The 24835-nt window shown below is 33.1% G+C and overlaps 1 protein-coding gene across 1 annotated transcript; it reads right to left on the bottom strand.

Annotated features, from left to right (window-relative positions):
• Positions 1 to 263: 263 nt before the first annotated feature.
• On the bottom strand, positions 264 to 17873 carry LOC110032615. Its single transcript, XM_020736291.1, has 3 exons — positions 17624 to 17873; positions 1672 to 1806; positions 264 to 770 (listed from the first exon to the last, which is right to left on the bottom strand). Exons 1-3 carry the CDS (start codon positions 17798 to 17800, stop codon positions 375 to 377), a joined length of 708 nt encoding a protein of 235 aa, XP_020591950.1. The 5' UTR covers positions 17801 to 17873; the 3' UTR covers positions 264 to 374.
• Between the last annotated feature and the right edge of the window lie 6962 nt (positions 17874 to 24835).

Here is a 24835-nt window from a genome sequence, read left to right as displayed (position 1 = left end):
TTGTCTGTGTTATCATTTCTAACAACTGGGATGAGAAAATTAACATATTAAACAGAAAGACTCGTGCCAAAATGGAGAGTTTGATGATCAGGTTGAAACCTTTCATCAACTCTACAACTATTTACACAATGAAAAAAAGAATATATCATGAAATTTCCCTATAATTGTGGTGAAGATGAAGATTGATATAAGAACATTCTAAGCAGCTGCTTTGGAAACAACAGTAAGAAAAATGAGGCAAATGATTTTTTGTACAGTAGACATGCCAAATTTTAATTAGATCATTGTGTTATGTGTTATATATTGCAAGTCAAATTACATTATACATTAAGCAAAATCCATTTAAAGCCAAGTAATTACCTAAGGTACATTGATTACCCAGAAGTTTCTGCAAAATTTGCTTTGTCTTCAGACTGCAGTTCCGACAAAATCTTAGATTCAGAATCTACGGATGCTTCGATTGTTGAAGAAGAAGATTCCGGAAGGACAGAAGCAAGAACAGATGGGGAGATTTCAGGTGCGGGAGGGACTAAAGTTTCCACTGTAGCAGCAGGTTTGAATTTGTTGATATAATAACTCAAAGGAGGACCACTGTAATCCACTCTCTGAACTTGAGGTTCATTCTTGTTGACCTGAATGAGCACGGATGATGCTGCTGCAATAGAGATTAGAGCTAAACCAGCAGTGATTGCTGCTATGTTCTCCGCGCCCTCTGCTGATGTTCCTGCATTGCCTGAGCTTATTGAACTCTCTGCCACATACACCGATGGCTGTGGAATGGAGAACCACTAAAGATTATTAGATTTTCTTAACGGAACTTTCCCTTTTAATGAATGAAGCGACCGAAAACTAATTCATGTTGATCATATTTTGCTTTTATTGGTCAAATAAAAGGACTGATTGCATCCAAGGTGGCCTTTTTTGGTGGCTTTTAGATAGAAAAAAGGATTAAGAATGTGATCATTTTGTTTTTCATCAATTTAAGTGTGAAAATCAATTTTTGAAGCTTAAAATCCATGTTGATTTCTAAATACACCCAACCAAATGATCAATCTAACAGAATGAATCAATTTCTAAGTTATTTTCTCTTTGTACAAGCAAAGCTCTTCAGGAAATAAGCCGTCTAATAGAACTCGAAGTTTTGGATCTTATAGAACTAATCAATTAAAACCTAGGCGTGCACATTATCCTCAAGCCTGTAGAGAATATTAATGCATTCATGAGAAATGACAAACTCAATCCCATCTACATTTTAGGAAATAAGCCTAGTATTTCTTTTACATTTTAGGGGTGATGAATTTCCAGTTAGGTACATTTGAACAGTTTTAGGCTTTAGTGGGAGAAAACAAGAATTTGTATGCGTTAAAAAGATAACACAGTAGCTTTAGGGCTTGTTTTGAATCACTTTTGTTTTTATTTTATTTTTATTTTAAAAACATGTTTTTATAGTATATTTTTTGCATGTTTTTATTTTTTTTTTTCATAAAAAAATTAATTTATTTTTACAAATACTCAAAACATCTAAATGTATTTAGAGAATTTTTCAAAAATGATAAACATGTTACAACATACCAAATATATTTTATTTCAACTAAAAGCATAAACAAAATAAAATAAAATAAAAAATAAAAAGTGATCCCAAATAGCCCTTTAACCGTTTAAAACACAAACCTCAATGGAATATATGTTGGTCTGCCCAGCGGTATCTTTCTCTACATATCCAGTCCAACCTCTTTTCCGAGGAGGAAAAGTTCCAACAACCTTAGTTCTGTCTCCAGCCAACCATTCCATGCTCACTTTTCCAACCTGAAACAAGCATCATTCGTTAGTAAAGGGGCAGGGGGCAACCCTGCTACATGATTCAACCGGAAATGTTTTTTTTAATCTTTTGGAAGTGGTTTGCTACCAGACTCCATTTTAATCTTTCATTTTAGCCCCAGAAAGCATTTACGCACCAAGTGGTGCTTGATGGATTGAAATTTATGGAGATGGTAAGTATTTTCAAATCAGCTATATTAACCTTTGGAATATGTTAAGAAATTATCTGAAATGATTGTATGGCATAAATAAGATGGTTGCTAAAAAGTCATTATTATTTTTCTGTCTATTAATTGATTTAACATAAGCTAAAAGTTAGGCTAATAATCAAGGCACTAATAAGGAAAATGATTGTGTATACCCAAAAATGTTCTGCACGGATCTCGAGGTAATCCAGAAGTCAGCCACCCACTTCACTCGACCGACCAAGCTCTCTCCCTTGGTCACCTCACTTCAGTCTGTCAATAAACATGGACATGAAAGTCTGCATCGATCTCGAAACGATCCAACAGTTGAAATAAAAAGAACTAAAATGTTTGCGTTTCTCTTAAAAGCATAACCAAACATGTAATTTTGTATATCTTTTATCTCTCCTATCTTTTATAAATATGAGGGTTTAATGATGTGGGGGGATCTTAACTGTAACATATCTTTAATGGAATAAAATGAGTCCACGAGCCTTGAAACACCACATTTCCCCCGCCGAGGAAGGTCCTCCTCTCCTTTTCCTTCTCTAGCTCTCTCTCTCTCTCTCGCTCTATTCCTTGGGCTTCTCTCGCTCTCTCTATCATGCTTTATTTCTTGGGCACGGTCTACCGAACAGATTCAGATTCAACATCCTTTAAGGTTCGGTAAGCATGGATTATGATATGAACAAAATGACGAGCAAACACCAAGAGGAAACTCTTCAGAGGCGCTCCTAGCAAAGAACACACAAGGGAAACTTACAGAAAAGTGGATCCCAATTGTAACACATATCTTTGATGGAATAAAATGGGTCCACGAGCCCAGGAATATCTCATTTTCCCCTCCCGGGGAATTCCTCCTCTCCTCTTCCTTCTCTCGCTCTCTCTATCATGCTTTATTCCTTGGGCACGGTCTACCGAACTGATTCAGATTCAACATCCTTTAAGGTTCGGTAAGCATGGATTATGATATGAACAAAATGACGAGCAAACACCAAGAGGAAACTCTTCAGAGGCGCTCCTAGCAAAGAACACACAAGGAAAAATTACACAAAAGTGGATCCACTTCCTTTACTCCTCAACGATGATTTTTAAGAAACTTCATCTCTTTCTCCATATTTCCACATAGATCTAGTTGAAACAGAGGCAATCCATACTTTCAATCCCCATCGCCTCTCAAGCATCCATCTCACGTCACCTCATAGCAGCCATGAAACTCTTCTCTCCACAAACTCCCCATGACTCTTCTTCCCAGGCAGCCCGTACTTTCACTCCCCATCGCCACTCAAGCTACGAGCTTTCTCTACACTTCCACCTCCAACTGAGACCTTCACTTCCTCTCCCCAAATTCTCTCTCTCTCTCTCTCTCTCTCTCTCTCTCTCTCTCTCTCTCTCTCTCATTTATTCACTCACACAACTCCACTATTCTTCTCTAACATCAAACTCCAATTCCACATCGCTCTTCTGCCGCAAGTGGGGTTCTCACACACGCCAACCGAATTACGCCGACCGAACTTCATTCTGCAGACCGAACTACATGGCGCCGACCAAACTACATTCCGACGACTGGACTTCATTCTGTTGACCCACTGAACATGAGAGATTTACACTTACCACTCAATTCATATACCTCAATTTATATACAGATACACATATATACACCCAATTTGTATCTTTATATTTTTTCATACTTCACTCAATCCTTACTCGTTTATACAATTTGCTCAGCCTATCTTCCCAACAATCTTCCTCCGACCGTTCTACACTTATCTGAAACAATGGAGAAAGGTAAATTCAAACATCTTCCTTGTTGGCATGGAGTACCAGTACAAGATTTATAAAATAGGGGCTTTAGGTTGTCCAAGCATAAGTCCTGGTAAGATCCAGGTAAATCCCGTCTAATTTGTCGATCAACGCTTTGCTATGTATTTGTCAATCGACCACAGCACTTCTCTGAAACAAGGAAGATTTGCATATATATCACTCAATTCTTGCATATTTATATAATTTCTTACATACTACTCAAATCTTATAAATGCCTCCAGCAAATCACCCATCGGCCGGCGACACTCCTCGGTCGACCGTTGTTCTGTTTGTCTGCGAACGACCACCAACTTTCAGTCGGTCCTCTACTTCCGATCGATCATTTCTAATTGTATAAGGTCAAGACTCACCTCAAGTTCATGTATTTCGATAGCTGCTCAATGCTTGAGGAACTCAAAAAAAAGAGGATTTACATACATAACACTCAATTCCTATATATTTTTGTATTCCCATATCTGTCACTTAAATCTTATCTATTTTTATAATGCTAAACTCGTTTTCGCCGATAAATCACACTCCTGTCGACCTTCCTCCGGCCAGACGCCGCAAAGACAGGTCGTCCAAATCCATCTGATCGCTTCGCCTCTATCCAAAATTAAGGAAGTCTCAGATCCGAAACTATCGAATGTGTCGCTTTATTTTGTCCAAATCGCCGCCCTACAAAACATGTTAAAATAGTCTACCCGTCAGCTGGCAACACCCTCCAACCGACCGTTGCTCCGGTCACCTCCGACTAACCATCTCATGACCAATCGCCGCACATCCGGGCGATCTTGTCCTTTATCGTACGGTACCACCTCAACAATCGGACTTCTTCTCGCAAAGAATGCCCTCCTGCTCTCTCGAACGCGTGACTATACCAATAGCCCAACTACACCTGTCTGCAGCCCCCTGTCAACTCCCTCGTCGTCGGCAATTTCAGGCAACACGCCTTAGCGACGTTCTCCCTCCTCAAATAGAAGACTGATCCCTCTAGAAAACTCATAAGTTGCTGCTCCGCATCTATCTCGTCAGGCCACCACCTCAGTCACGCGGCTCTTTCCGTCGCCGCCTCTTCTCTTTCTTCAGCCACCCCACCGCTCCGGCCGACCATTCTACTCCAACCCGAAACCATGGAGGAAGAAACAAAAAAGTCTTATATACATGTGCAACACTCAATTCATATCTTTATATTTTTTCATACATGCTACCATCACGCTATTATCCACTTTGTGTGGGAATTATGTTGCAAAAACCTCTCGCTCTCGTCACTTCTCTCATCTTTTTGTGTTTATAATTGTGGGATACATTACAATCAAGAATTGTATGGATTTATGGAATAACGAGTTCAGCTTTTATCGCTTGTAACCAATCACTACTAATTTGTAGCATCCATTGGGGTTTTTTATGTTATCTTCATTTAAGTCATTATAATAATATTTATGTATGACTTTTCTACAGCCACCATTTAAGATTATCAATATCTCTGTAGCATCCTTTGAAGAGAATCATTATTTCAATAAATTGATGTCAGATCAGCTGCTTCCGACGCCTCTACCTGCGATCAACCATTTCCAAATAGGGAAGATTTACATAAGACTTAATTCTTACATATTTTCATACACCACTCAATTTCTACACACATATATGCTTATCTAGATACATCTCAATTCATTTGTTTCCAGCACCAGAGGAAATTAAATCAGTGCAAAAAAACTGACAACGAAGCCAAGAGCGTCTGATTGGTCAAAAGTATGGGAAATAACCGACAACGACGCCAAGTGCGTCTGATTGGTCAAAGACATAGTGAAACAACCGACAACGAAACCAAGAGTCTGATTGGATTAAAGGCATAGTGAAACAACCAACAACGAAGCCAAGAGAGTCTGATTGGTCAAAGGCATAACAAAACAACCGACAACAATGTCAAGAGCGTCTGATCGAGTGCAGTACTACAAGACGCCCTACCGGGGCAAGAAACACTAAGACTCCTCTTTGGGGCAAGCAACTCTAAAACCCTCCTCCAGGGAAGCAACTCTAAGACTCCCCTCCAGAGCGAGCAACTTTAAGACTCCCCTCCGAGGCGAGCAATTACAATACTCCCCTCCGGGACGAGTAACTCTGGGACTAACGTGGGTGATGAAGAAAGTACCAGAACTGAGCGTGAAAAGCGCCTAGCAAGGAGTATCATTAGCAAATTACGTATTTAAGACTTGTTTGATTAATAAATTTCCTTGTCCTTATCGTAGTTGTCACTATAAATGAACAAGAAAATTTACAAACTTCATATGTATACCAAAAAAATTGTCTGCACAGATCTCGAGGCAATCCAGTAGTAGGCCAACTCACTTCAGTCGATCGAACAAGCTCTCTCCCACGGCCACCTCACTTCAATCAACCGACAAACATGAACATGAAAGTCTGCATCGATCTCGAGATGATCCAACAGTCGAAATAAAAAGAACTAAAATGCATTTTGTTTTTCTCTTCAAAGTATACGACCTAATATGTAATTTTTGTATACTTTTACCCCTCCTATCTTTTATAAATATGAGGGCTTCATAATATAAAGGGAGGAACCTTTGGGGGGAGGATCCCAATTGTAACACACATTTTTTATGGAATAAAATAGATCTACAAGCTCGGGAACTCCCCATTTCCCCTGAGGGAGTCCTCTCGTCTTCCTTCTCTTGCACTTTCTCCCTCTCTCTCAAGCTTTATTTCTTGAACATGGTCTACCGGATAGATTCAAATTCAACATCCTTAGGAGAGATCCCAACTGTATGGGTCCACGAGTCCGAGAACACCTTATTTCCCCCGTATGGTGAAGTCTTCCTCTCCTCTTCCTTCTCTGGCTCTCTCTTTCTCTCTCTTTCTCTCTCTCACGCTCTATTCATTAGGCACGATCTATCGGATATATTTGGATTCAACAGATTGGTTATTAAAACAATATATAACATAATGGATCAGAAGAAATAAAAAAGATCAATTAATGTGCCACAAATTAAATAAAACTCAACAAAAATTAGTAATACTCAAAATAAATGTTACACTTTAAATTAGAATAAGGGTGTAGATTGGTTGTCAGCCTTTAGTCAGAATTACAAATGCATAGAAAAATATGTTCAAGAGAACACTAAAACACATAATTGATGTAAAAAAAAATTAGATCAATAAGTAGAGGGGTAAACGAGTCAAACATGAGCGGGCTTAATTATTATTTGGTTCCACTCATTATTCACTAACGAAATGAGATAAAATTCATTGTCTGCAAGTGGCCTGATTGCTCATGAGCATAAAAACTATTTGAAAGTCAATACAAATTAGAAAATATGCATACCATGATACATATATGCATTTATCCAGATATATATATATATATATATATATATATAACAGACAGATATATACATACACACACACCCCCAATATATATGTGTGTGTGTGCGCACACTCGCACGCCTGTTGATTGCCAAAAAAATTCATAGCATTAAAGTGATAATTTAATGTTTTGACATTGCACGAAGAATCAATACATACAGATAGTTTAAAAGTAATAGGAGAAGGAAACATGATTTTTTACGTGGAAAAATAAAAAAAAGAAAAAACATCACTGGACTAGCCGCGTCAAAGTAATTCGCCATAAGTGTGTAAGAATAAAAACACACCTTTTTCTTACAACTCGGAGAGTGATGTTACTATTTATACTAGATACAACACTTGTTGATATACAGAGTACAAAAAAATATAAGTGTTAGGAACAATCGTAGTATTCTGACTACGATGGTTGTAAGCAAAAGTAACCGGTGGCGGTCGACAACGATAAATGTGTACTGTGGTTGGTAGCTACGAAAGTCAGAAGTTGTCGTTGGGTCTTTAATTCTAGTGTAACATATTATAGTCGTATTTGAAATGCAAGGTTTACAAGAAGAAATTGTCAGGCAGAAGGTCGACGATGACAAACAGGGATAATTGGTAGTGTTCGACAGTTATGAAGGGTCGAGAGTTATCATCGGGATTTCAGTCAAGAATGGGCTTTGAAATTCCTTTTTTTCTATTTATAGCAATTGTGGTATGGGCACTTTAGTTTTTTGGTGAATAACTTCCCCAAACACCAGACGAATAACCCATATTGCTCTTCATTGAACATTGGATTTTTTAACGACTTAAGTGCCTTAATGACCTCGAAACCAATTGAACTTGGGCTAGATGAATTTGTCTCGTTGAAACGCACGATTTGACTATAAAAATATCAAATTTTGAATTCATTTGATGATCAAACGCTTCAAAAAGTAACTCTATGGCTTGACTTGATTGAACTTGGATTGACCCAACTTTAGTATCATTGTATTCTTCTTGTCGAGACAGTCAGTTTGACTATAAACTTGCTGAAATCGGAGTCATGGATACTCTTGAATTTAAATTTAAAATTTTAATTAATAAAAAAAATGCATCGACATTCGTGTTGGATGATAAAAATTTATAATCGACTCATCAATATATATATATATATAAAACAATTTCGACCAACAATAAATATTCGTAATAATTAAAAATAAAAAACACTACAAATATTTAAATAGCAGCTGTATAATAATCAAAATAACTTACAGACTACAAGAGGGAATAGTTCCATGATTTCACATCTTATACCTTTAGCACAATAAAAACTAAACACAGAATACTACTGAACTATATATAAAGTTCAGTCAAACCAACGGATTCCAAAATTTTTAAACATAACATAATAACAGATGGTTATAAAAACCTAAAGTTATGGACACTGGAAAGAGTAGATAGTGAGGAGCATTTTTTATGTAGCCTTGTCCTTTAATTTTGCTTTGGATTTACAAATATTTCCTTTTGATAGTTTTTGTATCATAGTAGGATCCACACCTAAATTTTGTCTGTCGGATAGAGATTCTTCTTCTAAACAATTGTCATCTATAAATTTTTCCAATTGTCAGGTATTTCATCATTTTCATCTTTCTGCATCTGATATTCTTCTTCTGCAAATAATTTGACAAGCTGACGTTGTAGTTTTTCTTTACTTTTATTGGCGGATTCATTCGAAAATTTCCTTTATTAATTGCTGATAAAAATTTTTAAATGAGATATTTTCTTTAGTTTGATTTTTAGGCATGTTTGTTTTATTAGTTTGACTTATTAATGGAAATAACATTTTCTTTGATTCAAATTATTGTCCACCATTTTACCGAATAATTGTATAAACATATATGATTTAATGCATCATGCTGGATTTCAAGATTCAATGATCAAATCCATGAAATTTGATATTGAGTAAAAGAAATATAAATTTGATTGACCTCCTATTAAGATATCAGCTAAAACTTTAAATATGTAGAGAGAAGATTCGACCCAATGGGAATAGATAGCTTGGATTGGAGGGGGTAATATTTGAGTTACAACACTACAATTATCCCACCATTGATAAAACCAATGAGAAATATCATTGGATAGTATTTCGAGCATCATTACAAACATCGAAGAATATTTTCGTTTAGGATTAATAGCAATAAATGTCTTATTCAGGACTTCAATATAAGTCCAGTAATTAAAAGAAATAGATTTTCTACATTAAGATTCGGGATATTTATATTCAATTGTTTAGTCTGATGTGGAGTATGGTCTCATTTTTATGATTAATAATTCTATGAATTGTATGTTTACTATAAGCGATAGTTTTTTTTTTTTTAATTATAACTATGCTGGATTTCGACACATTTAAAGGAGATAATAATTGTTTCATACATATTATGATCATAAAAGTATTCTTGAGGAAAGTATTAGTACTAAGCACTCAAAGATGTCTCAAAGTGATGTAAGATGATAATTATCGTCGTTGATTTCGAGAATATGAGAGACTGCAACTTTGGTGCAAAGTAATGATTCAGATTCGAGAATTTCTGAGTAGGATTTAAGAGGTGATTTAAGATCAGTAGAGGAAGAAAGTTGACATTAAATGTTGACCATCTGATGATCCGATCAGGAGAATATATGTTTTAGATTCGACTTATGTTAAGAAAGGCAGAGGTATACCTAGAAATACTTGGGCTTATTGTATAAAAAATGATCTTAATTTATTAGGGCTAAATGAAAATAAGACACTAAATAGGATGTAAAGGAGGAAAATGATTCATGTTGCCGACCCCACGTAGTGCGACCCCACGTAGTGTGTAGTGTGATTAAGGCTTTGTTGTTGGTGTTGTTGTTGTTGTAAAGGGAGAAAGTTGAGATGGAGGTTGATCACCATAAAGTTATTTGATAAAATTAATTCGAGGAGAATTGCTGCCACGACCTCTCCCCCTCCCTCTGGGAAAAGAGTCACCACGATTAAGAGAGATCATGGGACCTTTTCTCTGGGGGTAAGCCACCCCTAGGAATTATTGCAAAAATTGACGAGTTAGAAATCTAAAGGAGTTAGTTTCTTCCTTTATATATTCGATATCAAAATCAAAGATAAATAATTGTGTTTATCAAAGGCAAAGATTTATTTTAATGCAAGATTTTTAACATTTTTTTAGAATAATAGATTTTGCGGCACTACAACCGATTCGTAATAAAAACTTGGTATTTAATTTGGAGATAGATTTAACAATAACATGTATTTCTAATTTAATAGTACAATATTTGAATTTAGTTGAATTTCATTTATTAGAGGTAAAACGAACAAGTTCTTCTTTGGAGGAAAATGTTAGTTTTTGTTTTAAGATACCACCGAATCCGAGATTTAAGGCATCAATTTCAATAATTTTAAAACTAGTTGAATAAGCAATATAAATTTTTAAGTTTAGTTTCAATTTTTTGAACTACAGTAGCATGAATTAGAGACCAAGCATGAGAATGTTTATTAAGTTGAAAAAAAAATGTGTTGTATCTAAAGTAAATTTTTTAATAGAAATCAACAACATAGTTTAAAGCTCTTAAAAATTGTTGAGATTGTTTTTTATCAGTAATTTGTTAGGAAATTTGCCTGAACATGGATTATAGAAAAAAATTGAAATATTATGTCTTAAGAAATTTAATTTGGATCTAGAATATTTTAATTTTGGAAATTAAAATAACTAATTCATTATTCTTAACAATCCATTTTAAAAAAATTTAAGTGTTTAATATGTTGTTCAATAGTGTTGAAATAATTTAATACAACACAAATATAAACAAATAATAAATTCATAACAAGAATTAAAAATTTCATTCATAATATTATAATTCAGAATGTGCATTTTTAAGTCCAAAATGGTATTAGACCAAATGAAATAGTAAAAGATGTTTTTATATTGTTTTTGCTCTTTTATTTGAATTTGTTAATATCCATATTTAAGATCAAATTTAGAAAATAAGGTTACATTGTTTAAACAATTTAACATATTCTTTTTATTTGGAATTGGATATCTAATCCATTCAAGTACTTTAGCAAGATGTTTATAATTAATGACGAGTTTTGATTTTTTTCATTCTTTTTCTACAATATTTTCTACATAGAATGTTGTACTACTCCAGGAAAAATAAATTTTTCTAATAATTTAATTTTCAAATAATTCATTTATTTCTTTTCTACAAAAATTTAGATAATGTAGAATCATTTGACATGATCTAGCCTTAGTTGGAATATTTTTTTCATTAAAATTATATTACTATGGTAATTCAACACAATAATTTTTTCTTTCCAAGTTATTAGCATGTTTTGAATCAATGAGAAAGCTTCATTGTGTTGAATTACTATAGAAAGATAACTTTAACGAAAAAGATATTCCAACTAAGGCTAGATCATGTAAAATGAATTAACATTATCTCAATATATGTATAAAAGAAACAAAAAAATTATTAAAAAAATAAATTATTAGAAAATCTTACTCTCTATGGAGTTGTATAGTATTCTATGTAGAAAATACTGCAGAAAAAGAACAAGAAAAATTAAAACTCGTCATTAATTATATACCTCCTAATAAAGTTCTTAAAAGGATTAGATATATAATTCCAAATAAAAAAAAATTTGTTAAATCAGTTAAATATAACAACTTTATTTTTTAAATTTGATTTTAAATATGCACATTGGCAAATTCAAATAAAAAAGCATGATAAATATAAAACAGTTTTTACTGTTCCCTTTGATCATTATGAATGGAATGTAATGTCCTTAGACTTAAAAATGCACCTTCTGAATTCCAAATATTATGAATGGAATTTTTAATCATTCTTTTGAATTTATTATTATTTATATTGACGATATATTAATTTATTCCAATATTATTGAACATCATATTAAACACTTAAATACTTTTAAGTACATTGTTAAGAAAAATAGATTAATTGTGTTTCAAATCCCAAAAATAAAATATTCCAGACTTAAATTAGATTTTTAAGACATAATATTTCAAATTCTTTTATAATCCCTATTCATCACAATATTGAATTTGCTGACAAATTTGCTGACATAATTATTGATAAAAAATAACTAGTGATTTTTAGGAGTTTTAAATAATGTTGTTGATTTCTATAAAAATCTTGCTTCAGATGTTGTACCTCTTTTTCAACTACTTAGGAAACATTATCCAGCTTTGTCTCACCTCTTTTTGAACGACTTAAGAAATATTATCCAACTTTGTCTCTTATTTATACTAATGCAGTTCAAAAATTAAAATTAAAATTAAAAATTTACATTGCATTCACCTTGTTGATCTATCTAATTTTAAAATTGTTGAAACTGATGCCTCAAATCTCGGATTTAGTGGTAACTTAAAACAAAAAAGAACATCTTCAACTTGTTCGCTTTACCTTTGGTAGATGAAACCCCACTCAATCCAAATATTCTACTATTAAATTAAAAATTTTTGTTATTGTTAAATCCATGTCTAAATTTTAAGATGATTTATTAAATACCAAATTCTAATTGTGAATCAATTATAGTGCCGTAAAATTTATTATTCTCAAAAATGCTAAAAATCTTGCATCAAAATAAATCTGTCTCTTGACAAGCCCAATTATCTATTTTTAATTTTGATATCGAATACATAAAGAGAAAAACTAACTCTGATTTTCTAACTGGTAAATTTTTGCAAGGATTCCCAGGGGTGGATTACCCCACAGGGAAGAGTCTCATGAGCTCTCGTAATCACGGTGACTCTTTTCCCGAGGGGAGAGGTGAAGCAGCAATCCTCCTCGAATAAATCTTACGAAATATATTTATGGAGATTAATCTCCATCTCAACCTTCTTCCTCTGTTGATCATAAATCATCTCTTAAATCTTACTCAAAAATTCTCGAATCTACATTTGAATTATTACTTTGTATCAAAGTTATAGTCTCTCATATTCTCGAAATCAATGACGATGATTATCATCGTACATCCTCTAAGGCCATCATTGAGTGCTATCTTGGTATTAATCCTTTTCCCAGGAACATTTTATGATGGTAATATGCATGAAGCAATTCATATCCCCCTTAAATGTGTCAAAATCCAGCATAGATATAAAGAAGAAAATAAATCTATCACTTATAGTAAAACTACAATGCATCAAATTAAAACAATTAAATATAAACATCCTGAATATCAAAGTAGAAATTTTTTTTTTTTAATTATGGGACTTATATTGAAGCCATGAATAAAGCATTCCTTATTATTAATCCTATATGAAAACATTCTTGGATGTTTGTAATGATGTTCAAAATCCTATCCAATAATATTCCCCATTGGTTTTATCAATGGTGGGAAAATTGTGGTGGTGTAACTCAAATTTTATCCATTAAAATCAAAGCTACTTATTCTCATTGGGTCAAATATTTTCCATACATATCTTCCAGCTGATATTTTAATAGAAAGTTAATCAGATTTATATTTTTTTACTCAATGTCAAATTCCATGGATTTGGTCATTGATTCTTGAAATTCAACATGATACTTTAAATTATAAATGTTTATACATAAATTATTCAATAAAATGATGGACAATCATTTGTATCGAAAAAAAAGTTATTTCCATGAATAAAGTGATTCAAAGTAATAAAGCAAGTCTGCCTAAAAAATAAGCTAAAGAAGATATCTCATTTAAAAATCTTTATTAGCAACTAGGAAGAAATTTCTGAATGAATATACTGACAAACTTAAGGAAAGACTACAGCATCAACTTGCTAAATTATTTGAAGAAGACGAAGATCAGATGCTCGCGATACCAAGGGATCAATTGCTAGTGACGAGGAATCTTATAATTAGGAAAATTTATATATGACAATCGTTAAGAAGAAGAATCTCCATCCGACAGACAATATTTAGGGGTGGACCCTACCATGATCCAAAAGCTATCAAAAGACTATTTGCAAATCTAAAGCTGAATTAAATGAAAAGGTCAGATCAAAAGTACTCCTCATTATCTACTCTTCCCAACATCCATAACTTTAAGCTTTTGTAACTTTATATGTTATTATGTTATGCTTAAAGATTTTAGAGTATGTTAGTTCGACTGAGCTCTATATATAGTTCAGCAGTATCCTGTGTTTGGATGTCCAAAAACTGAGTTTAGTTTTTATTGCATTAAAGTTGTAAGGGGTACATCGTGAAACTCAATCCTGTTGCAGTCTGTAAGTTATTTTAGTATTTATAAAGTTGTTATTTAAATATTTGCAGTGTTATTTAATTTTAATTATTGTGAATATTTATTCCTGACTAAAATTATATATATATATATATATATATATGCACACACACAATATACATATTTATACATATACCTTTAATAATATGCATAAACTTGAAAGCACATAAGATATGGAAAATTTAATACATGTATATAGAATAAGTCATCAAATAAGCAATTAATCGATAATTAAATAACCATTTTATCGACCTCCTAACGAATTACTTGTTAAACCACTAATGAGCTTATGTGTGAACAATTAATGAACAAATAAGTAAACGTAAATGATTTTTCATTCAAATAAAGAACTTTTATTTTTTTGTTTTAAGTTGAGCCTTATAAGAACGAGTATTAAATTGGTTACCAAGTAGAGATGTTTGCTTATAACTTTATCTTTGAATGCAAACATTTGAATGATCCATGTTGTCGGCTATGAGAATATTTTGATGATCTTGTGTTAATGTAAAGATCTTAAGGAGACATAAAATTAATTTTAAAAGATATTATAATTAGTTTGATTTTTTTTTTCAATTATCAATATAAATAAAGTTGGGGAAGGGATTGTGGAATAACACAAAACCTATTACTTCATCCTCTTCATATTTTTACTAGAAATAGAATCTTAGGTACTTCATCAACATCTTGATTTCCTTGGCCACCTTCAATAAGCCCTAAGCATCAAGCTTTGCAAATCAGTATGCTATTAAAAACCCACACTTTCCATCTAAAAAAGAAAAGAAACCTATGAAAATAAGGGAGATCTTGAATAAAGTTCGAAATGTCACTTCTCAAGTCAAGCAGATGGAATGAAAGAAGATATAGCTCTACTATGATAAAAAAGAACTTATCAGTATATACGTAAACATATGTTAACATTTAAGATCTCTATGGCATCCTGACCAAAAGAAAAGAAAAAAAAGAATTCAAAATAGGATTTTAAAAAGTTAAAGTTGGATGGTAAAATGATAAAGAAGTGCATAATGTTATAACCGAATGCAGAAGACAATATATCTTGCTCTTTTCAGAAGCTTCCACACAGGCTACCAAACTTCTTCTCACCATTCTTGCGAACTATCGTGCTTGGATGGGACAAGTGATTAATTGTGCTCAATCAACCGTATTATTTAGCAAAACTATTCCTATTTGGAGGAACATCACGAGGCTCCTACAGTTTCCCAGAGTTATGAATCTTGAATATCCGAGCATACCTCTAGCTCTTAGAAAGCTTAAAAAGTCCAATTTCACTAATCTCCTTGCCACAAGCAAAATCAATGTATGGGGCAAGAGACACCTTCCTTTGTAGGACAAGTTACACTCATTAATGCTTCTATTCAAATATACCTGCTTATCTTATTACTCATATTGAGCTCCAGCAAGGTGTTCTAAATGATTTGGAATGTTTTCCAGGCAAGCCCTTCGGTAAAAAGCTCCCCATCGGACTGGATTACAATATGTTGCTTGGTCAAATATTGATTCAAAATGATCATCATGAACTTATCCATAAGTTCTTGGGGCTGACCATCACCACTAGCTTATTATGCAACCTTTGCTTACCCTAGTGAGAGCCATAAGTGGTTTGGTAAACGCGCCTCCATCCTCTACAGTGCATGCTCAGATGGAGGCTTGTTGTGAATGCCATCCCCATTAATTGTTGGCTCGATATAAGAGGGCTTGTTGAGACAATGAATTGCTCATGGGGCTACCACGTAGAGAAAAGTCGATCACATAATGGCACCAAGTGCAGGCTACTAGTAGAGGTCATCTGCATTTTGAGAAAATGGGGAATTAAGGTGCTTTAGTTTGATAGCTTTGAGAAAACCATTAAAGAGATATCCAGGGCCAAGGAGAGAAACATTGCTTTTGCTCATAACCATTGTGTTGCAGTCCACAACTGTTGGAGGGCTTGTAATGCCAAAAGCATGGAAAAATATACGGGCCTTCCACCATTATGGAAGCTAATATACTTGAGTCTCAAAAATAGACGTTTGCCAACCCTCAACATGAGCACTGGGACACTAGTCAGCCATCCCTGCTGCTTCAATAGTACCCCTTCTAATGTCTCCCCGGGTGGATCAGGTTGAACATTGACTGGGCTCTTTTCCCCTCCAATTTTGGCCAGCCTGGCAATGATAATTCAAACAAATAGGAGAAATGCCTATTTGCCAAAGGTGTATAGATTGAGCACTAGGACAATGCCCAAGTGGAGCTTAAAGCTATCCACTCCATCAAAAACATCATGGAGTCATGGACATTTTAAAGCAAAAGGAGTCATTATTAGAAGTGCATTATTAACATTATCAACCATCTAAAAGATGGAACAGAGAGTTTAGCAGGCTCAACCATAGGATAGTATGAACTTGCTTTAATTACCCAATTCAGGCAAGTGCTCTTCCAACTTACCTCAAGGTATTGCAATAGGCCAGCCCATTGTTTTGAACAGCTTAGATTAGAGAATAGTTTTTTGTTGAAGCATATACATGAGTCTCATGCACTTTTACCCTTTTTAAGGATGATAGATCACTTTATGTACATTCATTGCTTTTGTGACTTTGTTTTCTTAGTTTGAATGCAAATTTGAAGTTTCAAAGATTCATATGCAAAAACAAAATAAGTAGGTCGAAAATGTAGCAAAGAAAGCTAAATTATCGTCCCCAAGTTAATTTTTATACAATATCATTCTCCGACAGAGTGCACGGTTCCACATTAGACGGTTTCTGGCTGCAAGTAGGATAATAGATATGATAAATCTAGATCTAGTAAAATTTTGGAAGCATTAAATCCTTAAAATTCTGAATAAATTCGAATGAATTGTTTGATAAGTATTTTCAAGATTTATAATTTAAATGAAGGAGAAGAAGAAGAACAATGAGAATAAGTGGTGTAAATCTCTTGAACCCTATTTCCCCTTGGTTTCACTAAATCCGGAATTTAGCTTAAAATGTGAGGAAAACAAAATTTAATAATAGTAGGATTCAAGTGGCTCAAAGAACAGCATGACAGAATTTAGCCTAAATTGTGATTAAATCTTGAATCAAACAGCCCCATAGTAACCCGAATTCATGTAAGCAAGTTATACACATGAAATCTTTCCAACAAGAAGACGCACGAAAGGAACAGTGAGATACATCAGAAAAGGATAATCGAGAGGTCGGAGTATGTATACCTCTTTATCAGGAGCGCACTCATCGACGTTGCAATCAGATTCTTCGGCACTGGACGAAGCGTTCGCAAAGAAGCCTTTCTTCTTTCTCTGTGGCCATCGGGGCTTAGAGAGAATCCTCTGAGATGAGAACGCGCAGCTGCTCGCAGATATCAAGGACTGGGAAGCAGCGCAAGCCATGGCGGAGCTTGATCTGTCTGCGCAGGAAAAGCAAGGATAGAAACTTCCCCTTTGCCTCTCAATCTCCCCTTTGCCGATCGTGTGTTAGGGGGCAATTACATAAAAGTTCACCCAAAACTTGCTATTTACAAAACAACTTTCATTCATCTTTCAAATACTCACTTAAATATCGAAAATTATGATAAAAATCTAATCAATCTTTTTTATTTTTATCAAATTCTCAATAATTTAATCCATTGATTTGGCAGTTAAGATAAACTGTATAACTGCTTAATTTGTAAATATCATATTTTTGGATGATCAATATGTAGTTTTAAAAATATTATAAAAGTTAGAAATTAAATATTGCATTACTAATTAGTAATTAAACTATATTTGATTGTAACAAAGGAAATTACAATTTTTTGTTGATTTTTTCAGTGAGACCTCAACGTGCCACATATATATTTTGTTTTTCTTCTAGATGCGCATAAAGGGTAATCTGTGCAATTTGAATGTGTAATCTTATGGTGAGAAATCATATCCTAAATCACTATATCACAGATAAATGTGTAAGAAGTCACATCTTCCAATTGTTGCAACAATTAAAGAAAAATATCACATAGTCAGATGTTTAGCACATATTTTATGAAGAAATTAAATGGTTAGATCTTGAGGAAATTTATAGCATAGTATGAAAAATTAAAATTCATTAAAAAAATCCATGTCTATTAAAATTTTGATTTAATTAAATTTATGTTAGGGATGAATGACTTGATGAGAAGAACCCAACGACATCATCCAAGTTAACATGAGTTTAAACCAAGTGTATGTATATTTTAAAACTTCATGATAGCTATTAAATAATTAAATAATTAAATAATTTTTTAATGTTTTTTTACGAAAAAAAGAATTTAAATACCATAAAATCACTGAAATAAATGCATAAAATATGAGTTATGATAAAATAAATTAAGATGAGCCTTTTATAGAATATTTTAAATTTTTGACTAACTTTACAAGCATATCACTACTTAAAAGTTCGAATTAAACCTATTCGCAGTAACTTATATACAATGATTGGAAATCTAAACATTTTTAGAGCTTTAGATATATATACCATTGAAAAAATTAAAACCACATCAAAAAATCATTATTACTAACTTTTTAAAAGTGAGTTACACATTTTCATGCATAGGTTCATAACACCTAAATATTATAAATATAAATATTAAAGTTTAGTTATTAGTTTAGGTGTTATGACTAAAACTTTGTAGACACCTACCATTAAATTAAAGCAAAGCAATGAAAGAGTAAAATAAAAACATTAAAACATGGACGATATCGCTTTATTTTACTAGGCAGCATTCATATTCATGTAACAAAATTATTGTGGAAATGAATTCTTTGTTGTTGTGGAAGTTTTGTAACTTGCGGTTGGATCACCTCTGGAATCTTATTATACAGATGAAAAAAGTTTTTGCTCTACAATCTTCCTTATAGGTTTCTTGGTCTTATACTCCTAGAGAAGATAATAAGCTGGCTAGTTGGGTTGCGAGAAGGGAATTTTCTTCTAAGTTGATCTCTATTAATAATGTGGTGCCAATGGAGATGTCTCGGCTTATCAGTGGTGACTGTTTAGATACTTCTTTTATTAGACTTGATCATGATTTTTTTTTTATTTGAGTGAGTTGAATTTGGCTTACGGTTCTTAGGTTTTTGTGTGTTTTTCTTAGTGAGTTGTATTTTTTTTTCTTTGGGTTTAGTAAAACAGTCTGTCAATCTTTGTAATTCAATTTTTGTGACCAATAATATTTTCTACAATATTTTATTTAAAAAAACATTCAAATTCATGTAATTTTTTTTCTTTGGGTTTAGTAAAACAGTCTGTCAATCTTTATAATTTATTTTTGGTGACCAATAATATTTTCTACAAGATTTTATTAAAAAAAACATTCAAATTCAAGTAATATCTTCAACCTATTACACTTTTATGAATTTTATCTTTCAAACACTATGATATCATTTTGTCATACAAAATTCTGGTGGAATTGTTTTAATTTAGTTATTCAACCTAAATCTAGAAGTCATACCCTCATTTATGTCCACATTCTCTTACTAATATCATCTATGTCTACACTATGTTATCATTTTTTATGTACTGAGTGGTACTAGCTCTATATAGCTTCAAAATGCCCTCACTATAGCTCACTATATCTTTTAATAGTAATAACATGAATTTGACCACATTTTTACCTTACTTAACTACAAATCAATTCTTGTATTATTAAGAATATGCCTGTTTAAAACAAAAAAAGGAAAATTTACATATTTGCCACTCAATTCTTATGTATTTACATATCAAAGACCTAAACTTCAACTAAACCAGCATCTACCTATGCATGAAACGGTATATTTCACTTTTTAAAAGTTAAAATGGTGGTATCTTTGATGTGATATGAAAGCTTTTAGTAGTATAAATTTCAAAAACAATATTTAGGTACTCAATATGTAAATGCGTAAGAAATAGTTGTTAAATATGTAAATTCCTACCCAAAAAAAAAAAAAGCACATGAAGATCATATATTTGCTTCATACAATCCACCACAAACTATATCAATAAAAAATAAATTTTGATGTAGATCACATGTGTAAGAACCAAAGTTAAGTGTTCCCCTCCTAACTTGTTAATAATCTCAACTATTGCTAATTAGCATATTTTCCACTGAACAAATTTGGATCCAACGCTACTGAAGAAACTAGAACCATTCTTCACACTACAAATATAGGCCTCTACCATAAAAAGCCAACGTTTAAAAATATTAATAATAAAAACAAATTTTTTTTGCAAGAATTAACCTATCTTCTTCTAACCAAATGATTAATTCAATATATTAACATATAATACATTTGAACAAAATATTAACATATAATCTTTAAAGTTACATTGACATTATTCTTAATAAAATGTGTTTGAGAGATTGCTTTAGTGTTTATTGCCTAATACAAATAATATAAGAATACTAGGCTTGTTGTAATTTGTTCTAAAGCTAGATGGAGAAACTATACAATTCAATTACTAAAGGAAAAGACTTTAGGGATTTAGTTTTGCATAAATAATGGCTTTCTTTCACCTCACAAGCTTAGCTTAGTGAAAATTAAAATCCATAAACTGATATGATTATTAGGGAGGGAGAGAAGGGATAGGTTCTTACCTTATGTTATCAAGATGAAGAACAAGGTAATTCAGAAAGATGATATTAGTAAAGGATTTAGATAAATTCCTCTTCTTAAACAAGTTGCCCGACCATTGTCTTCTTTTGATGTTGAGACTCCAAAACCAAGATTAAACTCCTTCCAATCGCTCGAACTTTATGTTTTAGCCTTGGGTTGGTGCCACATGCACTCATAAAGCTTGCCCGAGCAATTCTCCTAAGCTTTAGTGTCACCAATCAATCTCATTCTCATACACCATACTATTTGATCATCTATTACATTTCCCAAGTCACATTAAGGATATAAGAAACACAAAAGCATCGATTTATACTAGTTTAATTCAAGAAAACTTTTTTTTGGTGGTTATTACATTCTCTCCACCATATAAGAATTTCGCCTTCAACATTAAAGTCAACAACATAAATAAAATTTTTAGTCTATTTTTCCATAATCCTATGGTCATATATTTATTTCAACAATGGCAAAGATTAAACTTATAATCAAATATTACACATCCCATTTAAGTACAAGAATCCATGGGCACAAAATTATTAAGAAGTGCAATCGGAATAATTTCTAAAATTTACATGAAATTTTGATTTTGAATATCATATCGAAAGTGTATTCTACATCAAAAGTCACCATAGCAAACATTAATAAAGTAAGGCTTGCTAAAAGTAAAGTTATTCCTCACAAAGTATTCATTCAACCTTCTATACATTGAGAAGTGATGTTCCACTGGACCCTAACATAAACATACACCAAAAGGAAAAAAATGAGAGCTTTCATAATAAGAAGTAACATTAAACAAACAAAACCTAAGAACTATTAAAACAGTAAGATTAAAACACAGAATTACCCAACAAAAAAAAAAAAAAGGAAAAAAATGAGAGCTTTCATAATAAGAAGTCACATTAAACAAACAAAACCTAAGAAATATTAAAACGGTAAGATTAAAACACAGAATTACCCAACAAAAAAATCACAAGCTTAAGATCAATCAGTAGAATCAAATAATCTCAAATATAAATCCTCTCATCTTATTAGATTATGAATAAATAGATATCAAAGGTATGAGAAGCATGGCTTCTTCATGTTGTATAAAATCAAAAGATTTACCAAACAATAACATTTCTCCCCAACCCCTCTCTTATTCCTACCAATTTGAGACTCACACAACAAATTATTGTAACTCATAGGAATACCTCGAGCAGTAATTCAAGAAAGTGATGGTGAGGACAGTTCGTCATTTACCATTTCACGAAGCCTCATTGCCTTCTGCGCTTCTCAGAGTCTCACGCTTGGAGGAGAATGGAAATGATGGGGAGATCGTGGACAAGTGGTTCATTTTCGTGAAGGGAAGAAGATATGGGAGATTAGTGCGTGAGAGGAGGAAGGCAAAGCTATTGACCGAGAGCGAGAGCTTTTGAGAGTGTACGTGCAAGATTGGGGAGGGGTGAAATTTTAACTTCGCAGGTCCGAAAAAAAGAAACTCAAAGAGTAGGGGTTTAAACCGCTGCAATGGAATTGCTGCTTTGCTCCAAACTGATCAACACAAAGAGTCGAAGGGTCAGTTTAAACCAATGTTAAAAGTCCTAACGGAAACCGCCGCTAAATAACGGTACTATTATTTATTTATTTATTTATTTATTTGTAGAGTGGGTCAAATGCCCATTAAGGCATCTACTTTTAAGAAGTAGATAAGAAGAGGCTTTTGGCTTCTCTAAATTGGGTGAGCCAGAGTATACAAATATAGTTGATGTAAGAAAATCAATACAATCAACGAAAAGAATAATTTATTTTCTAAAACTTATTGAATTCCATAAACCATTTCAAGCATAAGACAAATTTAAACAAATAAGATTTTAAACAAGCCGAACAAAATCAAATATTAGACTCGTTTAAACTCAGTTTGTTTACACCCCCTACTTAGGAGAACAAATCATACCCTAAATGATCCAACAATTAATCACAAGCTATTATAAAACATTGACAAAGCATGAGATGCATCTCAACAAACATAAAAAAATATAAATTAGAATTATTAAACTTATAATTCACAGATCATTCACAATTACTCATACCATAGCAAACATCACAGTAATACATTATAATCACAATACATTGCAAAGGTCTAATTAAAAATCTGTTATCTTTCCCCTCTTTGTTCAGGAGTGAGGCCTCCAGTGCCACAATTGGGGCAGCTCTTCAAGCCAAACCCCTGGCAATCATAGCACCTGGAAGCACAACAAATAAATTAACTTCATGCGAACATCACATGGTCGTCCTTAAGAGAAATCTACAAGCGTTTGTTAATGGTTGAAAAACCTACTTCCATCTTTCAAAAATGTTGCCATTTTTCTTGTTCCTTCCAGTTCCTTGCATGCAATAGAAAAGAAATTAAAATTAGCACAAGTTTAGAACTATGGAGAAAAGTCTAATTTGATTTGTTAATAGCAGCTTAATTATGGATTAAGAATAACAGAACGAACAAAAGAATAACCTTGCATCCCGGGCACTCAATCGCCCCTCGACCACGACAGGAGCTGCAGCCCTTTGAAGCCTGTAGACATTCAAAATTAATTAATTTCGAATTCTTTCAATCATACATGTGAAACAATCTCAAAAGATTTTGCCGAAGTAATGATTCTATATATATATATAAAGAATGATCGGAGACTATATACGTGTTCCCACCCACCCTCATGTGCCTAAGTAATCGAGGGCTGGCCTCACTACTGGCAAAATGATTGAACCCGTGACCTGAGGGGCCTTACAACCTTCAAAGAGGCTACTCTACCAACCTAACACAGCTGGCGACACATCTACATATAAGAGAGAGAGAGAGAGAGAGATAAGAGGGATAGTTAAATAAAGAAAATACTTTTTTGAATATTAAATGATAGTTTCACAATGGATATGAAGGCCATTAAGTAGAGCAAAATTGTCTGATTTCTCTGATGTGTTATTGATGACATGTAATATCATGTAGCCGGACGCATTACATGATGTAATTCAAGTCATCTTCTGCACACGTCCAAACAACGAACATGTTATTTTCTTCATTATGTGAGGGTTCTTGGGATTACCACACCATTTTTTTCTCTTTTTATTATGTTATATGAAGAGCGACTTGCTCTTATAAATCACATCTGAATGCTGTCAAGACTTCTATTGATTTATCATTTTTTATGCAATTTAGGCAAAAATAGTTAAATATGCATAGGAAAGATCATTCAACAATCAATGTAAAAACTGACTGCTTACTTGATTAATGGCAAAAGTTCCTGATTTGGAATCATAGACCCTCCCCTTCTTTGTGCTAAGCAACTCTATGGAAGAGGAAGAGGGCTTCCAGGGATAAGCCGCCTTTGTAAGCGCGTAGACCATGGCCAGCTACTTCTCTTCCGTTTGTATATGAGAGAGAGAGAGAGAGGTAATGTCTTGTAGAGAAAGGAGACCTGAATGATGAGATGAGGCAAAAGATAAGAGGCTGGCTAGATAATGATAGAAATCCTAGCCATGCGTTTTGGTGGCTTCAAAAATAATTGTAATTATAAGCATGAAAAAAGCCAAGGAAAATAAAAAGATTTTGCATGTAAAATTAATTAAAAATAGATTTTTTGACAGCAAATAATCCCGGTGGTAGAGGTGGCGTTGGTAAGGATGCCAAAGCAGTTAGTCCTTGGTGAACGCCTTATATTCTGCTCGTTAAAAGCTTATATTTAGTTTGTTACGTATGTAAATGGGTTGAAGACGAATAATTTTTTTTAGTTTGATGTATAAACGAGTCGAACATTTGTTCAAACATATTCGACTAATTTTAGCATGAATTATTTA

This window comes from Phalaenopsis equestris, unplaced genomic scaffold (genome assembly GCF_001263595.1).
Source record: "Phalaenopsis equestris unplaced genomic scaffold, ASM126359v1 Scaffold000002, whole genome shotgun sequence".
NCBI lineage: Eukaryota > Viridiplantae > Streptophyta > Magnoliopsida > Asparagales > Orchidaceae > Phalaenopsis > Phalaenopsis equestris.
Note: the sequence above shows the minus strand (reverse complement) of the source record. Positions and strands in the feature narration are given on the sequence as shown.

Excerpts from the sequence above, each read along its gene's own strand:
- LOC110032615 (XM_020736291.1), bottom strand. The coding sequence starts at position 17,800 with ATGGCTTGCGCTGCTTCCCAGTCCTTGATATCTGCGAGCAGCTGCGCG. Across the intron at positions 1,807-17,623 it reads AGTGCGCTCCTGATAAAGAG|GTTGGAAAAGTGAGCATGGA; the intron begins GTATACATACTC and ends TGCTTGTTTCAG. Across the intron at positions 771-1,671 it reads CCAACATATATTCCATTGAG|CCATCGGTGTATGTGGCAGA; the intron begins GTTTGTGTTTTA and ends TCCATTCCACAG.